Source organism: Lepisma saccharinum, chromosome 18 (genome assembly GCF_977018435.1).
Source record: "Lepisma saccharinum chromosome 18, izLepSacc3.1, whole genome shotgun sequence".
Taxonomy (NCBI): domain Eukaryota; kingdom Metazoa; phylum Arthropoda; class Insecta; order Zygentoma; family Lepismatidae; genus Lepisma; species Lepisma saccharinum.
In genome coordinates, this window is record NC_139246.1 from 48,200,227 (window position 1) to 48,220,972 (window position 20,746).

Below are 20,746 nucleotides of genomic sequence, written 5' to 3' on the forward strand. Positions count from 1 at the left end.
GATCTCGTTCTGAATGTCATGTGAGAGCCATTTGTAGCCCAAACGTCCCATTAACTACCCTAGTTCATGCACATCGTCTCTTGAAACTCTTTTTAGTAAAAATTTTAACAATACTCATAATTACATATTTAGTATATAGTAATAAGTCTCTGGTCATAGCCCCCCCCCCCCCCAAAGTTGATGGTTTACCGGTCTCAGACCCCCAAATTGATGGTCTAGAACATTTGAAATGTGTATTTAAAGTTAAGTTCATGTGGCACAATTCAGAGTAAACTTTACAAGAGAAGCAAAATAATACATTAGATCCTCTAAGGCAAAATTATTTGGGGGCTCTGCCCCCACATCGTTAACATCGGGGGCTCGACTCCCCCCCCCCATGCCCCATGAAGTCGGCGCCTATGATCTTTACCTTATGTATATAGTGTGCTAAGGTTTCGTCTTCACCTTATTAACATACTATTAAGCTTTGGGGATATAAGGGGATCTGAACGACTAAATGACTCGCAACATTCTACTTGTCCCACAGACCATTTATTTATAACCTTACTACCGTTGCTATGGAGAGAACCCTCCGAAGTTGGGCGATTTGAGCGTTGTTTAGCCGACATCTAAGAAGGGTTGTTAAAGAATTTCTTGAAAGATTAATATCTTGATACTAAAGTTATTTGGGTTTATGTGGTTGAATTAAATAGTACTTTTCCTCTCTGATTGTCCATTGTTAGTGGACTTTCAGTAAATAGTTACTGAAAAATATCTGCAACAATATTCTTGTCTAAATCATGCCTAGCAATACACTGATAATATCTTCTTCCACACTTGTTACCATGTGAACGATTGTCACTATGGATGACATCAATTTTGTAAGGCAATATCTGCATTCCACTGCTTCCCATATCATGGTTTTTCTTTTTGTATTTCGAGTTTAATAGCTTCCTGAATTTCCTGGAACATGGCGTTGGCCGATTTGTGCAACTACGATCTGAAACCTAGCTTTGAGGAAAGAACAATGAACACTGATCTATTTTCTAAACCCTTCGCCGAGATTTTTCGTCCGGTGAATGTACATGACGGGGTAAGGTTTGAAATCCAAACATATTCTAGCTTAGCAGGAATAGAAATTTGGTATAGGTAGGGTGACCATACGTGCCGTTTTGACCGGGACAGTCCCGTTTCAGAGACGTGTCCCGGTCGTCCCGTCCATATTATTAAAAAGCCACTATTTGTCCCGTTCTATAAAAGTCTAGGAGTTATCTTGAAAACAAAGTCTAAATTGTCTAAATTTGGGACTCACTTCATGCTAAAAAGATGCATTGATTTGCTGGTGTACCAATATTTGTAGAGCAAAATAAGCATGCAGTTTCTTTACGGAATTGCAAAGAGAATTTAAAGTTCCTGTTCCTTGACACAAACTTGAAAGAAAAATCTAAGTTGTGTCTCATATTTGGAGTAAAGTTTTCGGGGATATTTATAAATAATTGATGAAGAATAAATATGTTCTCAACAAGATTAGTTCTAATGCTAAATCGTTACGGGCTAAGGTTCTGTCCCAGATTGGTCCTTCTGGCGTTCCTCAACTTCGGCGTAGGACTAACATGAAAGGTTGTGATCAGAAAGGACTAGAAACTATTATAACAATTAATACGTTTTGACAACTGGAGATCATATTTCATTTATTATTTATGATGTATTATTTTTGTGATCCACGCTTTAATAAATAATAACAATACATTAATAATAACAATAATTGGCAAATTTCTTGTATCGGACAAACTGATTTCTTCAAATTTACAGGAGAAATTACTTACCGAATGCAGTTTCTCTATACTTCTGGAGGTTCGGGGAAGTGTTTTCTCGCATCGTTCATTGAATTTTGCCGGTAAATCATCTATTTTTCGATATAAATGTGTGACCGATGCACGGAAGCTGTTGCATCCATTTCCTTCCAGCCGGATGTTGCCTTTGTGTGATGACGTTATCACGGTCAATGCCGGTCAGTGTTTCCAAACACGTGTTTTTGTAACTGAAGAAGGTACGTTTCCGCAAATCGTTTGTGGGGCTATGTGTCAATTGTTCGTGGGGCTATGTGTCAATGGTTCGTGGGGCTATGCGAGAATGGTGTGTGGTGCTACGCATTTATTTTTCTAAACCAATTTTTAACTATTGTAACCTAAACGTGACCCTACCTAACCTAACCTTATCGGAAATGGTTCGTGGGGCTATCTATCAATGCTTCGTTGGGCTATGCGTCAATGGTTTGTGGGGCTACGTAGGTATTTTTGGGTGCAGTGGGGTGGAAACACTGCATGCCGAGTACGGTAGTGAAACTGTGACCGCCATTTTGCGTGTTACCGAAGGCAAAAAGAAGCGAAGAAAACTTACTCGAAATGTTGCAAATAGTGCTTATTTCCGTGAAATGCCACCTTCAAGAATATTTCAATATGCAGAATACATTGGGATGTCCTGTTTTGGGGTCAAAATATTATGGTCAACCTAGCTACAGGTATTTATCCCGTTCTCTTTGTTACAATTGAACACATCAAGAGCGTAAGATTTCTGGCGGTTTAACTCTTCCCAAAATACGTCCTAAATAATAGTAGTAGTAATACCAATAAAGAATGAAAAATGGGCTTTCTTCGTTCACTTGTTATATAAGTACAGTCACCGGCAATAAAAATCGGACACCTAGATCCTGAAATATTCGCTTCCCTGCAAGACATTGTGTGTGTTGCCTAATTCTACGGCGATGAGCGGATTTCAATAGCAACTTCTACCACCGCCGTATGGTTATGCAACACATATAGGGTAACGCCTTGCAGGGAATCAACTATTTCAGGATCTAAGTGCCCTATTGATACGCACCCACTTATTGTATCATTTTAACTGTTTAATATGTTAATTGTCTATGATGACGTAATATGTTTTGTTCAATTGGTTAGTCTGTTATGGTTATGGACTAACCTTAAAACATTTGATTGTGGGTTGTGAGGTGAGAGATATTATGAATGTTGCTGGATAATGGAAGTGATTTTGGAAATGTGAATGTATTAATTTGTGTAGTCAAGAACAATTATGACCTTAATACAATTTTGTTTGTAATAAGGGGTTTAATTGCGAGTGCAAGTGTAATATATTAACATTAACTGACATCTAAATATATTTTTTGTGTGCGAGAGTTATTAAGGTTTACGTAAACATATCCTTATCTGATTTCCCACAACCTGAGGGCTTCATAGTAGGCTGATAAGTCTCATGCTCGCCGTCGAGGAATAAAAGTAGATCCATTGAGAATAAACAGGAACGTAACACCATTTATATTGCTGGTGGCTGTACGGTGGGATACATAAGTACTACCAAGCAAATTGTCCATCAGAATGTTTATTCTCTTTGTTCTACCCAACGAGAGCGTCAAGAATTGAAATGAAATGGCAAACAGGCAGCTGACATCCTCTAATGAAAGTAAGTAATGGACAATTTGCCGAGCAATACTTATGCATCCCACTGTACAAGCACACACACACGCGCGCGCGCACACACACACACACACACACACACACACACACACACACACACACAGGGTATTCATTGATTGACTGCTACCACAGAAGTGAATCAGTACAAAAATTAAGTAGACTAACACATTATACATTAACGAACACAGATAGGGAAAGCACGAATATTACTTTCAGTCACCAACTATTTTATTTTATCTTCCAGAGCCCGGGATGTTCGAAACTGTGCGGGGAAACCAATCAAGAGCCCCAACAAAATATTCCACACGACGGCGGAACAACGACTATAGGTTTTAAGTACAATAATGGGATAATCGTAGCCGCTGATTCTCGCACCACATTGGCGGACTATATTTGTAAGTAGAAATGAAAGTTGAAGTTGGTGTCAGAAGGGAACAGAGGGAGACAGTTCCCCCAGGTCGACCATTTAACCCCCAGAACACAAGAAAAACATGCTAAATCAATGCTCTTATAGCCCAAACAAACATTACATGGTATATTTCGGTGTGTCCAAGGGGGAGTTTCTGAGTGTCACAACCCCCACCTTACGCCCAGTCAAAGGCAGGAAGAAATGGCAAAATGAGGGTTTAGTACAAGAAACTATACGTACCCCTCTTTTAGAATACCCTGGCACGCCACTAGCTAGAGCTCTTGTGTTGATACAACCAGTGGCTTATTTAGGGGGCAACTGGATTGAGCCCCTTCCTGAAATGTCCTCGGCACAAAAAATTAATTAAAAATAACATGATAGCAACTAATACACTAAAGAAATAAAACTGTGACAATCAGGTTTATTAAAAACTTAACTGCGCCACCTATATTACTGATAACAATTTTATGAAGATTTAACAATTGCATCGGCAGGTTTAAGAAGGGAATAAGTACAAAAAGTAAATTTGTGGGAGATAAAAAAAAACCTGTATAAGTGGGAGAGTGTGCGTCCAAGAACAACAAAATTCGTACTGGAACGTGAGAACCCTGTGTATTTATAGAGGAGTATGTGAAAAACAATGTACATGTAACCAGAACTTATATGAAATGTAAAAAAAGTGGTGGATTTATTTCCTTCTTAAAACGTATGAAGTTTTTGCTGGGGGAAAAAACGGGAATAAAGTGTACAATAGAAAATGAAATATATTCTCGTGTAGTTTACAACACGAAAGTGCACAATGGAATGAATAATAGAAAATAATGTCAAAATTTTGGAAATTTGACGGCAAGTCAAACAACAAACAGTCATTCATTCATCCACCGACTGATCTTCATCGTGGTGAGAAGTTGTGGTCCAAATTACCATGACGTCGTAGAAAGGTTTTTTGTTGTCTGGAATATAGGGGATGATTTTCCTAACATCATTCACATTTTTTTCGTTGATTGGTAATGTGGCATTGTAAGCTGCATCCGTGGGGACTGTCACAGGTCCGAGATTCATTTCCTTCTTGCAACTTACGTTGATTTCAGGGTACTTTATCATCCTCTGCTTTTTATATCTTTCTTCACACTCACGTGTAGAGCGACGCTCTCCGATGATGTGGAGTACAAAAGTAATGTTGCCATTTTTGATCTTCATTCCTTCTTAAACCTACCGATTCAATTATAGAAACAGCTGCATAGTAAAAATTAGAGCACTGCGTCGGCTACATGTTCATCTACAAGCACGGCCTCCCCTATGGCATAGTGGTAACATCATCGCCAGTCCCGGATCTACAATTCTTGGGCCCCCCGCAAAATATTACCAAAGGACTCCTCTTTCTACCTACCATTACACACACACACTCATGCATATATATAATGTATGTATGTGTGTGCGATTCTTGATTTCATGTTAATACCCTAGAGGGTGATTCAAAAGTCCCTTAACACCTCCTATAAAAAGTAAAGGAGGTCATGATAGAAACAGGTTTGGCTTAGGGGTAACCACATTGGTGTGTTCCAAGCGGACGTTCGCCATACTTGTGGCCACCAAATTGAATTCAACTCGAAATTTTTAATTGGGAAGGGCGTGATGTGATATATACATATGGTTGTTTCATAAATGACTTTACAACTTTGCAATTATATAGAAATTTATTCACACGACTTACAGAGCTGGTTTTGGTGTCATTTTGTTGCAAAATATACCAACGTTTACTGCCTCCCAGATGGCGCAGTGGTAGCGTCGTCGCCTTGTAATCAAGGGGTCCCTGGTTAGATACCCGGTGGAGGCACATAGTGGTTCGGATCCCACTTTAAACTGTAGGTCAAGTCCCGATTAGCCTTACTGTGCATAAACTGGACTTAAAACACCAAATCAATCAATCAATCAAGTTTTTACCCTATAAGTTAGTAAGGTTCAATGTGACTTCCATTGGTAATTTGGCAGACATCCCATCTGAAGTCAAATTCTTGCTGCGGCATGTCAGGTGTAACTTCCCCAACTGCAGCGTAGATTCTTGCTCTGAGATCAGCGAGTGTAACAGGTAGGGGCGTTCTGAAAAATGTATCCTTGATAAATCCCCAGAAGTAAAAATGGAGAAGTGTCAGGTCTGGTGAACGAGGTCGCCATGCAATCGGCCCACCTCGACCTATCCACTGATTTGGAAAGCAGTTACTGAGGAAACCCCGGACGTCGTTCAAATAGTGTGGCGGTGCGCCGTCTTTCTCGAAGTGAATTTGCAAACATTGAAAACACTCACTGGAAATCAGTGAAGGCAGCCGTTTTGGTACAACTGCCGCTAGCACTATCGGTGGTGTGATTCGGAACTAAGCTACTACGTGAGTCAAAACTTGATGTATTTTCCTACAAAATGGCACCAAAACCAGCTCTGTGAGGCCTGTGAATAAATGTACATATGATTACAAAGTTGTAAAGTCCTTTGTGAATCACATTGTATATATGACACTGTTTTCTCACACCTGGAACATGATACATTTGTTACAATCATGCAGTCATATTTTTTTTCCTCATTGAAGGTTGAAGTAACCTTCATCACTGCATTTCTCGTGAAATTCTAGCTTGATTTGATTGTAGTCTGACTGCAACGGGGGAGACCCAGGGTGGGTGATGTAAAGTCGGAATTTAGGGCCCACCCAGCCTCAAATCAAATGGTACCCCCGGGGGGGGGTATAGGAGGCCGGAGCGTGGTGCTGATCACATCACCTCCAAGATGGTCGGCATAGAAAATATGTGTCTAGATTTATTTTTTACATACGCATATACGAACCCTTTAGTATGTCAATGGCTTAGGCCCCCCTAAAGGCTTACTTGTCTCCGCGATCGATTTCACTTTACACTATAGGTCCAGTCCCGATTATCCTGTATGTGCATAAAGTGGACTTAAAATAAAAATTCAAGAAACAGTACAAGCAGGGGCGTACTGGTCCACTTTATGCACAGACAGGCTAATCGGGACTGGGCGTACAGTTTAAAGTGGGATCTGAACCACTGTGCAATGAACCTCCACCGGGTATCGAACACGGGTTGTGAGCATGTAGAACTCCAGTCTCAATTCAGAATTAACTATACATTAGTGAACAAAAACCAATATTAATAATAATAATGATGAAAATTATAATAACAACAAAAAGCCAATAATGACGATGATGATGAGGATAATAATAATAATAATAATAATAATAATAATAATAATAATAATAATAATAATAATAATAATAATTTCAGCCTCCAAGAACGTGAAGAAGGTAATAGAAATCAACAGGTACATGCTAGCAACCATTGCTGGAGGCGCTGCCGACTGCCGCAACTGGTGTCGAATACTGAGTTTGAAAAGTCGTATGTATGAGTACCAGTACAGAAACAAGATGAAAGTTTCGTTAGCTGCAAAGCTCTCTGCAGAAACGTTTCAGCAGGTGAAGAAAAGCGGCTTGAAACTCAGCATGCACTTACTCTTAGCCGGGTGGAACGGAGCCAATGAGGTGAGAGCAGTGTTTCCAAAGTTGTAGCTACTTCAAGTAAAATAGTTATTCAGTTTTCAGTTACCTATTTGATTGATTGATTGATTGTTTATTTTACTTCCTTTTTATGCCACTTTTGGCTAATTTGGAAGATGATGATGACTGGTGATAAAATGAAAAGGATGACGGGACAATTACAAATACAAATGGACAGCACACAAGTCCAACAGAGGAATATACTGGCCTAGGTTCAGACGCCAAACCCTCGTTAGTCTGCGAAATGCAGTCCAGGGTGTACAACATGAAAAGAGGTTCACATTTGATATTTGTTTATGAGCAGAAGTCTAAGCAGCGGCAATTGTTTAGAAGATTCTCTAGACTTTAGAAAGGTCTTTCATAGGGAGCCTTCTTTATCAGTACCTTCCCTGTCCCTCTTGCAGCCTCTCGTTCGTTAACATTGGGGGGCTCGAGCCCCCCCAAGCCCCATGGAGTCGGCGCCTATGCTGTTACTTCAAAAAGTAACTACTTTAATTCTAGAGTTACTTTATTCCGGAGAAGCATAAACGACCGCAGGATTTTTTCCAGAGAAGAACAAGCAAGGTATTTTTTTCCCCGGGGGGGAAGGGGTCGGTGTGGCAAATGAGACATATTTCCTCCCCATAATAGGGCTACACCATTAAAAATCGCTGCTTCAGTTTAAAGATATCATGCTCCTGCAACTTCCTTTCAATAATTAACATAAACTACTGTGACTGAAATGAAATTATATATATAACATCTAATTTTAGGGTGCCATGAACTTTGTAACCCCCCTTTCGGATATTCAAGGAAAAACTGGTGCAAGTGGTCTGTTCTTTCTCTCAGATGACATCAATATATTAATATCAGTTTTCATTAAATTATAATTAATGGAATATATTTTTGCACATATAGCTGTAGCCCTTTAGTTGCAAGCTCTTTACCCTTGTCGCCCGAGAAACCTTTTACCTTACCGAGCGAAGCGGTCCTGTTTTGGCGGATATCCACTGCATACCTACCGCCACACATGAGCCGTAATGTCGGTATTTGTCGCGCGAGAATTCAGAAATGAGAATAACTTCATCAAAAATCGTTTCCAGTGTATGAATCACGAACATGGGTAGGCCACATGACTTAAAATACTAGTTTAAAAGCACAGTGAAACGATAATTTTAGGTAGACTTTGGAGGAAAAGTGTGCTTAAATAATTTTAGGAAAAATGACACCGAAAAGTAAGAAAAGTAAGAAAATTTTGGATAGAAATAACATCGAAAAAATTGAGGGTCCTACTAATCACCCATTCATTCTTTGTGTGTCTTTGCAGGATCCAGCATTGTACTTCGTGGCTCAAAATGGCCGGCGCTTGGAGGGAAATGTTTTCGCTACAGGCTCCGGTAGTCCATACGCGGTTTCGATCCTCGAATCGGGTTACAAGTGGTGCTTAGATGATGAAGAGGCTGTTGAATTGGCCAATAGAGCCATTTATCATTCGACCTACAGGGATAGCATGAGTGGAGGGATGATAACTGGTAAGTGCTTCTGTTGCGTCAAAAGCAGTGTTGCCAATAATAAATTCAATCTTTTCAAAGTATTTCGTCATGTAAATTACTCCAACAAAAAATAATAATAGCTTAATAATACAGTCCCTACCAAAGTTTAAGACCACCTTGTCATGTGTTTTTCAGACAAACAGAAATATTACATATGCGCGTGCTTTTCATGAAATAAAAACTTTAATACAAAATTGGAACTATTATGTAATGTTATTGAAAGGTACATCAAGATCAAGAAAGTGTAAGGGCATATTAATGCACTTATAACTAATAGATGCAACTAAAGGTACAATTTGTAAAATCATTAAATCTGAACTTTAAAAATATACTTGGAAACAAACATTTCTCCTGAAATTAGATGAATGAAGTGTGAAATTTTAATAGTCAATAGGTCCACCTTTAAGTTTCAAGCACATTTACACACGTTTTCTCATGCTGCGGACCAATTTCTGTCATTCTTGGGGCGTAATCTCATTCCATACTTCGGAGATCTTTTCACGAAGTTCCTGGACATTCCTTGGCTGTCGTCTGGCTACACGAAGACTAATAGTATTCCATAGGTGTTCTATAGGATTCAGGTCCAGACTTCGTGCTGGCCAAGACGACAATGAGATTTCCCTCGCTTGAATCCAAGCTACTGTTGCTGCTGACGTGTGGCAAGTCTCGTGATAATCCGGTTCTCGCGTACAGACGTTACCCTGGGGCGGCCGCAGTGTGGTTTATCAATCACTGTGCCTTGCTGCTTGAATTTGTTTAATGTGTTCGCCACGCAGGTTTTACTCACATTCAATGCGACTGCAATTTCTCTATGAGACTTTTGCATCTGTACATACCAATTATTTGTCATTTCACAGTCACGGGCATTCAACTAATGACTCATAAAATTCGTTCACTCCAGCGCAGAGGAAGATATTGTCATCTAAAGACCACTCAGTTTTTGCTGTATTTTTTTATTTTTCGAATTTTATATAAAAAAATATAAAACACGAGAATTTTTTTTTATTCTTTTTTTGCGCCAAAACCTGCGTTCATGTTCCACAATACTGGAAAAAATTCAGTACTGTCATAACGACGTCGGTTACGTGTATACACATTCATCTGTACTTCAAAATGCTGGATTTTTCAGTTAAGAAGTTAGATTTTCCACTTTCGTATCTCAAGAACTACAAGACGTATACCAATATTTTTTCGGCAATATATGCCTCACACACTATATTACTTCCATACAATTTCACTCCATATTTGTACCAAAAACTTTGTGTCAGGATTCATTTATATGAAAAAAGTTGGTGGTCTTAAACTTTTGGTAGGGACTGTAATTTACATTTGGCCTGGACACAATCAATATCTTCACATTGATTTTTTTTTAAAAAAATACTATAATAAAACAATTAGAATAAGCTGAATGTATCACTGTGCTCTTAAATATCTTATTATCTGGTAGCTATATTTTTCGCAAAGTGTACAATTTAAAACCAATATTCTTCATTTCCATTCAGTCAATCAATCCTATTACTTCTGTAAGATTTTGCTTTCTATGACGTAGATAAAAACGATAATAATAAATGTAACCAATGTTCAAGTTCTTTTACCGATGATTTCCATTTTTATAATATAAAGGGAAGAAATCGGATTGAAACGGGAAATTTTGCACCTACAAAAGGGAAATTCTGTTCTTGAATTGTGGCAACACTGAACAAATGAGGTGCTGTCCAGTACTCAGTTGGTAAAACGACAAAAGGGTTCCTTTTTTCTTACAAGGGAGGTTATCTAAGTGTCCCCCCCTTCGATTTCCATGAAACTTGGCAGGTGTATAAAGCGGCCCAAATTAAGAAATGCATGTTTTTGTGTTTCAGCCAAAAAAAATTGTTTTAGTGGTCAGATCCCCACTTCAATTTGACCTCATCTTGACATTTGAGGGGGGTTTTGCCCCTAAAACAGTTTTTTAGCCGAAACAAAAAAAACACGTATTTCTTCCTTTGGGCCCCTCTATACACCTGCCAAGTTTCATCGAAATCGGAGGGGGACACTTAGATAACCTCCCTTGTTAGTATGCAATGTTAATTGAACATTTTCCATTGTCTAGTGTTTTAAACTATATACGCGTATATTCTAACACTAAGTTTCTAGAGAGCACATCTTCTTTTGTCTTCAGGTAAACAAACATAATTTTTTTCGGCTGTGTGGATCGAACCTACGACAGACCTGTCATTTTACTACAAAGAGGTTTATCTGTTGCCAAACTCTCTTCAGCGTAGTACACCCTGGCATGGGTGCCTGCAGGAGGGGGGCGGGCAGCTTGCCCTGTCTGAGATTCCTGGAAAGAGTTAATATAATTCGAATGGTGAAATTGTTTTTTATTATTATTATAACAAGGAAGTATTGTTTTCACTATAATAATAATAATAATTATTATTATTGTTTGAAGTAAGGTTACATTTAAGCTTATAGTCTATTTTACACCTATCAGAGACAGCTTTTTGTCCTACATGAATTAATGTAAGTATACATTTATGGAAATTGTATATATATATAGCTATACAGAATATGGACATTTTTACTATGTATTTTTATAAAAAAGCATAAAAAGGAGTAGTAGTGATAGTAATGTAATAATAATAATAATAATAATAATAATAATAATAATAATAATAAAATTTTCTATGACTGCACCCCCCCCCCCCCGACCAAAATCCTGCAGGCGCCCTTGCGGCCTGGACTGTATTTTGCAGTCTAACGAGGTTCTGGCGTCAGCACTTTGGCTATTTGCAGCCATCGGATTAGGGGAAGGTCGGATGGTATCGGACACCTTAGCTTTCAAAAAATTTCAATTTTTTGGACAGTTAAAATTAATTGAATTACACATTGTATGAAACTTTATTCTTATTCCAATCCATTCCTTAAAACACACTGTTCGAAAAATATGAACACTTAATTTATTTTGCGGTTTCTAAAGTCTTCGTTTTTTTTTGTACTTTTGATATTTGGAGGGTGGTATCGGACAGAAACAGTATGTAAAGAAAAACTTGTTTATTGACTTGATAAACACAATTTATTTGTGAGTGATGCATCGGAGAAAGTTCTGGAAGATCCCACTATTGACTGTGCATGGTTTTATTAGGATTTCATGCCCTGCTTCCACAAGTTTATATCCATCCTCTAGTGTACATTTCGGAACTGATTATCTCTCACCTGCTTCCCTAATTGTCATTTCCTTAGTCATTACTTTCTTCTTAGCTTCTTTCATGCTGCTTTCTTACCATTTTTCTCAAATATTTTTCCATAGTTATCTTAAACAAAACACAATCATAAGAATCCACATCTCACTGATCATAAAGATTGTCCGATATCACCCGCGACCTGTTTGTCCGATTCCACCCGAACGACACGCCATCAAAAATCAACAACAAAACGAGCATTAGCAAAACTAGAGGAATTTGGATCGTACAACTTACAGCGTAATAGGTTATGTCTGCAATAGTGAACTAAAAACCTAGTTTCACTTACTTCAGATGAAGTTACTAGTTGTTGAAATTATCTCCGTGCAGCAAGAAACACCAGAAACTTAACAAAATGTACAACAGCTCAGGCTTCGACTTCCAATATGGTGAGGTCCCACCTCTCATAATTCAGTGAACATGCCAGTTGCATGACAAGTGCTGCCTCAAGCAGCAAATGCTTGAACGACTCTTGTCCGATACCAGCCGCTGTCCGATATCTCCCGACCTTCCCTATACGGGGGTTAAACCCCTTTGCGTGACTAAAATCAACGCTTGTCTCTGAGGACTAGCATGTCCTTACTCACGTTAAAAGCTGAGGCTGTAAAGGGGCACTCAGCACACATAAAGGCAGCAGAGGATTATGCTGATTGTACAAGTAGGTCCAGAAGCCAGGGCCTCGGTGGCGTGCAGAAATACAGTTTACCGGATAATCTTCCGTGGGATTTGTGTTGTGTCTTAGCCATGTGTGTTTGTGATTGTCATTTTATCAATTCCATGTTATCACTTTTCATTCCCATTTTCGTGATTAGCCAAAAGTAACAGAAAAGGGAAGAAAACTAAAAGAAATCAACAAGCAACAACTCGTAACAACTCGAAACGAAAGCTACAAGACAGATTTCTTTACACCGAGACGATTAAGTGAATCTACATGAAACGTGTTACAAATGTGAAATATTAATGTATATTTCCGGTCTTTCTCTTTCTCAGTCTATCAAATTTCCTGTGACGGCAGTTGGGAAAAGGTTGCAGAAAACGACTGCTTCGACCTACGTTCGAAATACGCACCTTACCAAAAGACTAACGAAACTTTCATGTAAATACTCTCAATTTTCATTGTCGAAATTTCTACATTCCGGAGGCAAATTGTATTGAAAAACTGATTGATGGTAATAAAAATTTGGTTCTTGTCAAACGTGTAGTTATAGTTGAAGTCCTGATTCGAACACCACTTTACTCGAAATAACGTTCCGAAAGATCAGTTTCCCCCTGACAAACCATGTGCCAAGTCCACGTGGAGCCCAGTATATCCTCTCCTACAAACTTTCCCACCAATAGCGTCCGTTTTAGAAACTGACAGTACTTGTCAAGTCCACGTGGAGTAAATAAGATGTTGCCAATTCAGTTTTTTTTTCATAACGTGAGGTTGCGGTTATGTTTGCTAGGTTGTGCTATTACGTTGTGCTATTTTTTTATTTTAATTTAATGTGGGTGTGCAACGTCGTTGCAGTTCGTTTTGGATGTCTTAAACACTGCAGGTATAAGTGCAACAGCGCTTCTCGGAAAAACAAGTTCTGGCTCGAAACCAGATGCGCGTCCTGTCGGCTTCCTCTGGGGTTGTGTCAAAGATACCGAACTGGCGTTCGAATCAGGATTTGAACTTTACTGTATATGAATCTCCTGTACATAATTTCATCATCATGTAGTTATTGTATATATTATATGATTTTTTTAAAACTACTTCCTCCGTAAAATCTTTAGAGCTTTTAAATTTAGTGCTAAAGTGCAAAGAATAAATTGCTGAAACTAACTTCTGTCATTAACTTACCAACCATGCGAGGCAGTGGCGGCGATTATGGAGGCGAGGGGGGCAGTTGCCTCCTCACTTTTCGCCACTTTTGCCCTCGCACTATGTTAGACCTTATCTACAAAGGAAATATACTGTCTTTGCCCCCCAGTTTTTGCAACCTTGCCCCCCCCCCCCGGTTTTGGAACCCAATCGCCGCCACTGTAGGAAAATTAGCACAAGTTCCTGAAAATTTCAGCCCGTAAATCATTCCGTTCTGCATGAAAAATGGTCGGTGTATTATGTGTGGTAATAAGTACTTTTATTTCGTATTCTCCGTATTATGCGTTGCTTTTCTGACATTTTTGGTCAAATCGCGATTGTATCTTGTGTAAAGTCTACAGCGATTACTTTGTTCGTAGCTCACTACATTTTAACCCCTCCCTCATCGTTGTTTGTTATTCAGAGTCGCATTTTTCTCCTTTTAGGCTAATCGCGACGACGCTATGAAAAAGTGATGACACAAAGAAAGCTCTAACTGGGATTCGAACCCAGAACCCCTGGCGTCGTATGCGGTATGCTACCCAAAGTGTTCTAAAGGGTGCTTGAGCCATCTTGAACATTTCCAAATTGTCTTTCTCGTCATAATAATTGCTGCACAGCTTAACATGGGTGGCGATCTGCAGGATACAGCACACTTAATATCAGCAACTGTGTCTGGTGCCGTCACTGAATGTCTAGTACTACGGGGGAGGGGGGGGGGGGGGTTCGAAATGCATCGGCTGTAATTTTCTCCCATATTGAATCACAAGATGTAGACACTTGTGATTTACGAACGTAGAAAATTCCATTCATCTGTCTATGGCCTCATAAAACGAAGGACAAATTCATTCACATTGTCTGAAATTTATATGAGTAAAGTACCCAGAGAGGGGGGAGATTTAATGCTGAAAATTCCAGGGAAACAAAAGACAGGATGGTAAGGTTTTGTCTCAGGAAATAAAAATGAAACATAAATCGTATTATCCCAAACTACTGATGGAAAATATTAGCGCTATTCATCTAACGATACCATTACAAATCGACTGGGAGCTGTGTGAAATATACTGGAATAAAAAGAAATATATACATATAGCCAGTACTTGTTTTTCAAACTTAAAATGTGGATGTGACATATTAACATGAGTTTCATCACACAAGTTTTTTTTATGGGCTTGAGTCCATCTGGGTTCAGTCTCTGGGTTTTCGGGCTGTGTATAGGACCGATGGCAACCCACCATCGTGAGGAAATTGGGAACATGCAAGTGAGTAGCGTAACCCAATCTGGGAAATCTCCTGTAACGGCTGAGGGTTCGACGTGTTGACCCCACGTCACTCCATTAACGGTTGAAGATCTCCATACCTCTGGGCAGCATTGTGGGAGGCAGACTGGCAGTCGGGAGATAGGCCAAGGCCCTTCCAGGGCTGTAGAGCAGTGGTTCTCAACCTTTTTCATTCGGGGATCAACCTTGTGTTTATGTAAATTTTCTTATAAGATTTTGTCGGTAGATATCTGCATGTTAGTTGATATTCAGTAAGGCTATAATACGAATTCTCGCTCTATCCTGTACGTTGGTACCTTTAGTTTGATTTGCAATGTGGTTTGCCTCAGTTGTTTTTGTTTTGTTCACACGAGTTAGGTAAAATGATAGTGACGTGAAGGTGGGATAATCTACGTAGTGAGTACTACGTATTACACCACAGAACTAGCATGTTTTAAAACTGTTTGTTCTAAGCATATATTTCTGTTTTCTTGAGACTTTCTTTACATTAAGAACCATTATTTTGAAATTTCAAAAAAAAAGTTATATTTGGATAAATGTATTTTTTGATTGGCTTGTTTGGAAATCAACAACATCCCAAACTTTTGTTCTGTTATACTGTTAATATAAGACTGTTTGCATATATACATTCAATTGTTTTGATGGTACATTGTTGCTTTCCATTGTTATGCGGCAACAAAGAGAGTTCAAAATGCATTTTTTTTCCTGTTTTCGGCCCTTAATATCTTTGCTAAGCAACACTACCCCAAAAATTTGTTTACTGGGCATTGAAGCTCACTATTAGGACAAGCTACCTGATATAGCACATTACTGGGATATTGATGCTGTTAGCAGATATAACCCTTTGAATACTCAAAAATTGCGAAATCCGCATTTTTAGAATTAGGCCTATCTCAAAACAACATCAAGGTAAAAGTACGCTATGTATGCCAACTTGTAGGTGAATATATGTACGAACACCAGGAAATGAAAAAAAAACTTTGGGGCCTGGTCCCATTTTCGAGAAAATAATTTTTAAGGCATTAAGAAATGTCAATGTAAATTATCACACTTCCTCCCCTATCAGAAAGTGGAACATACCTTTCTCCTCCCTTTCTTTGTTCCAAATGGAACAGTCCTTGTCTTGACAAGTTGTGGGACAGTTTTCATTTTCCTTTTTTTGATAGATAGCGTAGTGGTAACGTCGCTTCCTTCTATTATAGGTGTCCCTGGTACTGGTTTGATGCAAGGTCCCACTTTAAACTGTAGGTCCCCAGTCCCGATTTTTCTACCTGTGCATATAGTGGCTTATAGCTGTACTAGTGTTGTACCAAGGACTTTCTATTCATTTCTTCCATCTTTTCTTGCTTTGACATTCTTCTTTCTGAGCCAAAGAGGGGTTATGATCACCCCCCACCTCAGCACACCACGACGCCAGGGGTCCCGGGTTTGAATCCCGGTCTAGGGATGATTGTTCTTTGTGAGTGACGCTTTAATAATTTCATATCATCATCACTCATTCTCATTGTCGCGATTAGCCAAAAGTGGTAGAAAAGCGACGTAAAATAACTTAATATCAAGCAATCAATCTCAAATAGGCCTATAGGAAAAAGCAGGTTTATAATATTTCTATCTTGTTTAATATTGTTATTGCAAATACCCAACGCGCTTTTGTCATCATCTTGGCAATTGCTTTAAAGCAATTTTAAAACATCAGACACAAATTTATATTTTCGGGTACTTCTTTGAATTGTGATGCGGACAAGCCTTCAAAAAGTGATCAGTTCTCCCGTCTGAAAGAAGTAGATGACGAAACGTGCAACAAGTAGGCTATTCCATAAAAGGTGAAGCCGTTAGGACAATTCTTACGTTAAATGAAAATGTTCCAACGTAATATTTTCTTTCCACCTGGACAAATGTTTGCGCTAAGTAAATCATGAACAATCAGGCAAGAAGAAGATCACTTGACTATCAGTTGACTACAGCTTTTAACCACGGGGCATGTTCCATGAACTAATTACAACATTTCCAGGCATAGTTTTTCCTTCCAGTTCACAAATCATAGAAAGCCATTGAATGATGAAAAGAGGGACACATTTGAATTAATTGAAAAATGAACTGAGCACCTGCATAACCCAGATTATGTTCATCAATCTATCGAAATCGTAATTGTAATGAGGAAGTGTTGGGAAAGTCTGCAGAAATTACGTCTGTAAAATTCAGTATGTCTACAATGTAGATGAACTAATTGACAGTACATAAATATGCATGAAGAGGAAACTGCAGCAATATCCAGATGGAATGGCAAGGCACTGACTAGAATGCAGCGCTTGAAGTGGAAATTCCTAGATGGGAGGAAATTTGATCGAGAAATTGGACAAGTTGAGTGGAGGGGGCACTTCTTTGAATTAACACGTTGACCGTGAGGACCAATCGGCAATACCATTCCGAAGTTTTGACATCCACCCCAAGAAAGAATCTGTTGCAAGAAGCAGAACAAAGAAAGAAGAGTTTGAAGAGGAAGGGAAACATAACCATATCGAAGTTTAAAAGTAGGTTTCAAGATAAAGATGTGCTAGGAAGACGGACGGGAACATCGACACTGAAGCTGTCTGCTTCCATCACAGTTCATCGACGAAGATAGTATTTAAGATGCAGAGCTATATCATGATGACAGTTCAGTTGACTGTAATTCCTTTCCTGAGTTCAATGATACTCAGAACGTTGTGTCTATTTTGCGTGGAATTTGGTCGGGAAAGGGAGTTGTGGTACAGATGTGTGCTCTGCTCGAGGTGGGTACATGCAGATTGCAGTGATACAGACAGATTGTACACCATTGTCAATGCGATTTTTTTTTTGCGTAATATTCCCCGCATGAGTGGGCAACGGTACACTCTGCATCACTTTCATTTTTCCTTTATAACTCTGTAATTTACTTATTTCGATAATCTGTGCCCAACAATGTAATCCTAAATGTATGTAGTATTTTCACTAAGAAAAAGGTCTTTGTAAGTTAATAAATAAGTTCACTCTAACTGTTCAAAGTTATGTGCGTGCAGTTGCCCCGCTCTCCCCTACAATACATATAATATTTTAGAATGATGAAATTGAAAAAGAGCATTAAATTTAGTAATACAAATTAATTTAATTAATTTAGTTTTTAATTAATAAGAGCAGAAACTTACCTGCTTTTTTATAATAAGCTGGGTACACACTATCAGCTTCATAACAGGCAGCTGTGTTGTTAGTGAATGAACTAATTGTTGGTTGAAATCACGAAACTATACTTGCTTCTTGAACCAATTTACATTATAGCTCTTGTCCAGTCTTACGGCAGGCGGTCTGCATTCTGGTAAGTCAAGTGGGGAGCCGGAATACGCCAACCAGACAACAACGGTGGCGCCGAGAGATACGTAGTGGCGGGAGGAAGTACTAGCCACACCTCGTTCTACTGGCTGCTGTGTTTCTTATCGCGCTGGATTGGTCGCTTCCCCGTTCCCCACTTCCCTTACCAGCATGTAGAGCGCCCGCCGTAAGACTGGAAAGAGCTATAGCAAATCTGTAACATGTGACTATATATTGCTATTGGTGGGGGGATAAAATCATCTCCGACAGGGATGAAAATTTACCCTTGTTTCCAAGGATAGTGGGATCTAAGCATTCTCGGCATGGACCTATGTATAATTCACACCGTGTATACAACATTAAATATTTAATATTTTAAATATTTGCAATGAACACCTTCCTGCTACTGTGCTTGTTAAACATGTTTTAAGAATGCCCTGAATAGTCCTTTTACTTCCACTATATGAAGCATCATCAAAGAGATGAGAAAACTTTTTTGTTATTGTTTCTGAAGCATCGAAGAATGTTAAACACGCGCTGAAAACCAGATTCCGCAAATGAGGTAGTGCGTGTTGCCCCGCCCTTTCCTCATTTTCTTCTGGGAACTTGGTGAAGAGAACGTCATCAACGGCATCTATAATTTAAGGGTTGCCAGCGCTCAAGCGGCAATTACTTACATCCAGGCAAACCGCAGAAGATGGCTACCAACTTCCACATTACCACGCCTCCGTATTTTGAAGAAATCTCTTTTAAATTAATTCTGCTTGAACTGAAAGAATGAGAGGTTTACATTGAAGTGGAATTAAGGATTTGTTTTTCTGCAGTTTTCTCCTGTTGCATGTTTCATATTCCCATTCAAAGATGGGGCCATTTATTTACCCTTGTAAAATGTTTCTATAATCGAAGGTTTAATTCTGCTTAATCAAGGTAACTGTCCAAAGTGAATGACAGAGAAACTTAAGAATACGAGAATATTATTTTTATTTCTTAAATTTTGCATACATCAGTTACATTGCAAAGATAAAAATGGTTCTTGTTACATAAATTTCGCTAAAAACTGTAAACATTAATCAACCCGATTGTTTTCGAGATATATTTACCTAGGTAGATGTTCACCAAAGGACATATTACATATCATCTGATGTAAGGGGAAATAAAAAATATATAAATAATTACATGTTACAATATAAAATTAAATATTTTTTTCTTTCTTGGACCCCTCTCCAGTGGCTTAATCGCAACGCTGTCTCCTTCTAATCGGTATCTATCCTCATTGGAGGCACATTGCACGCTGGTTCGGATCCAAATTTTAGTTGTACGTACATCAAACCCAGAGGATGTTGTATCGAGAGTGAATAGAAAATCTGAGATATTAATATTAATTATAATATTCTAATAATTTATGAATATGTTGGAGGTAGTTTCGCTTGTATTGCTTATGCGAATAACTTATTTTTTGTATACCATGCATTGTATCATCACTGAACTTTATCTGTTAAAGAAATGGGTATCATTAACACAATAATATAGGCAGAAATTTTTGCATCTCTGAATAATGTACAGTGTCACAAACTTAAACCAACTGCATACCAGAACATTGTGTTGATTCTGCATCCATTATACCCCCAGAGCCAGTGTTTGGATGAGACTAGTTAGTAGTAACTAACTACGCAACAAGTAACAGTTACTACTTCTTTTGACGAATCCTAATTGTAACTAGCTACCTTTAAAATTAAGTAGCTGTAACTGTAACTCAGTTACTTTTTGAACGAAGATAGTGTAACTCAGTTGTTTTTTGAGCCAAGTTACTGTAACTCAGTTACTTTTTCAACCAATTAACTGTAACCAGTTACTTTTTGAACCAATTAACTGTAAATCAGTTACTTTTTGAACCAAGATAATGTAACTCAGTTACTTTTTGAATCAATTAACCGTAACTCAGTTACTTTTTGAACCAAGGTAGTTTAACTCAGTTACTTTTTGAACCAAGATAGTGTAACTCAATTACTTTTTGAACCAAGATAGTGTAACTCAGTTACTTTTTTGAACCAATTAACTATAACTCAGTTACTTTTTGAACCAAGTAACTGTAAACCAGTTACTTTTTGAACCAATTAACTGT

General features: G+C 38.5%; 1 protein-coding gene across 1 annotated transcript; it reads left to right on the forward strand.

Annotated features, from left to right (window-relative positions):
• Window positions 1-824: 824 nt before the first annotated feature.
• LOC146002064 (proteasome subunit beta type-5-like) lies at window positions 825-13,378 on the forward strand. The gene is made up of 5 exons (XM_083139778.1): window positions 825-1,072; window positions 3,715-3,865; window positions 7,171-7,424; window positions 8,746-8,950; window positions 13,183-13,378. The coding sequence occupies exons 1-5, from the start codon at window positions 950-952 to the stop codon at window positions 13,290-13,292; spliced, it is 843 nt and encodes a 280-aa protein (XP_082995904.1). The 5' UTR covers window positions 825-949; the 3' UTR covers window positions 13,293-13,378.
• The last annotated feature ends 7,368 nt before the right edge of the window (window positions 13,379-20,746 follow it).

Coding starts and splice junctions, on each gene's coding strand:
- LOC146002064 (XM_083139778.1), top strand. CDS start 950: ATGGCGTTGGCCGATTTGTGCAACTACGATCTGAAACCTAGCTTTGAG. Junction 1,073..3,714: donor CGGTGAATGTACATGACGGG/GTAAGGTTTGAA, acceptor TTTATCTTCCAG/AGCCCGGGATGTTCGAAACT. Junction 3,866..7,170: donor CACATTGGCGGACTATATTT/GTAAGTAGAAAT, acceptor TAATAATTTCAG/CCTCCAAGAACGTGAAGAAG.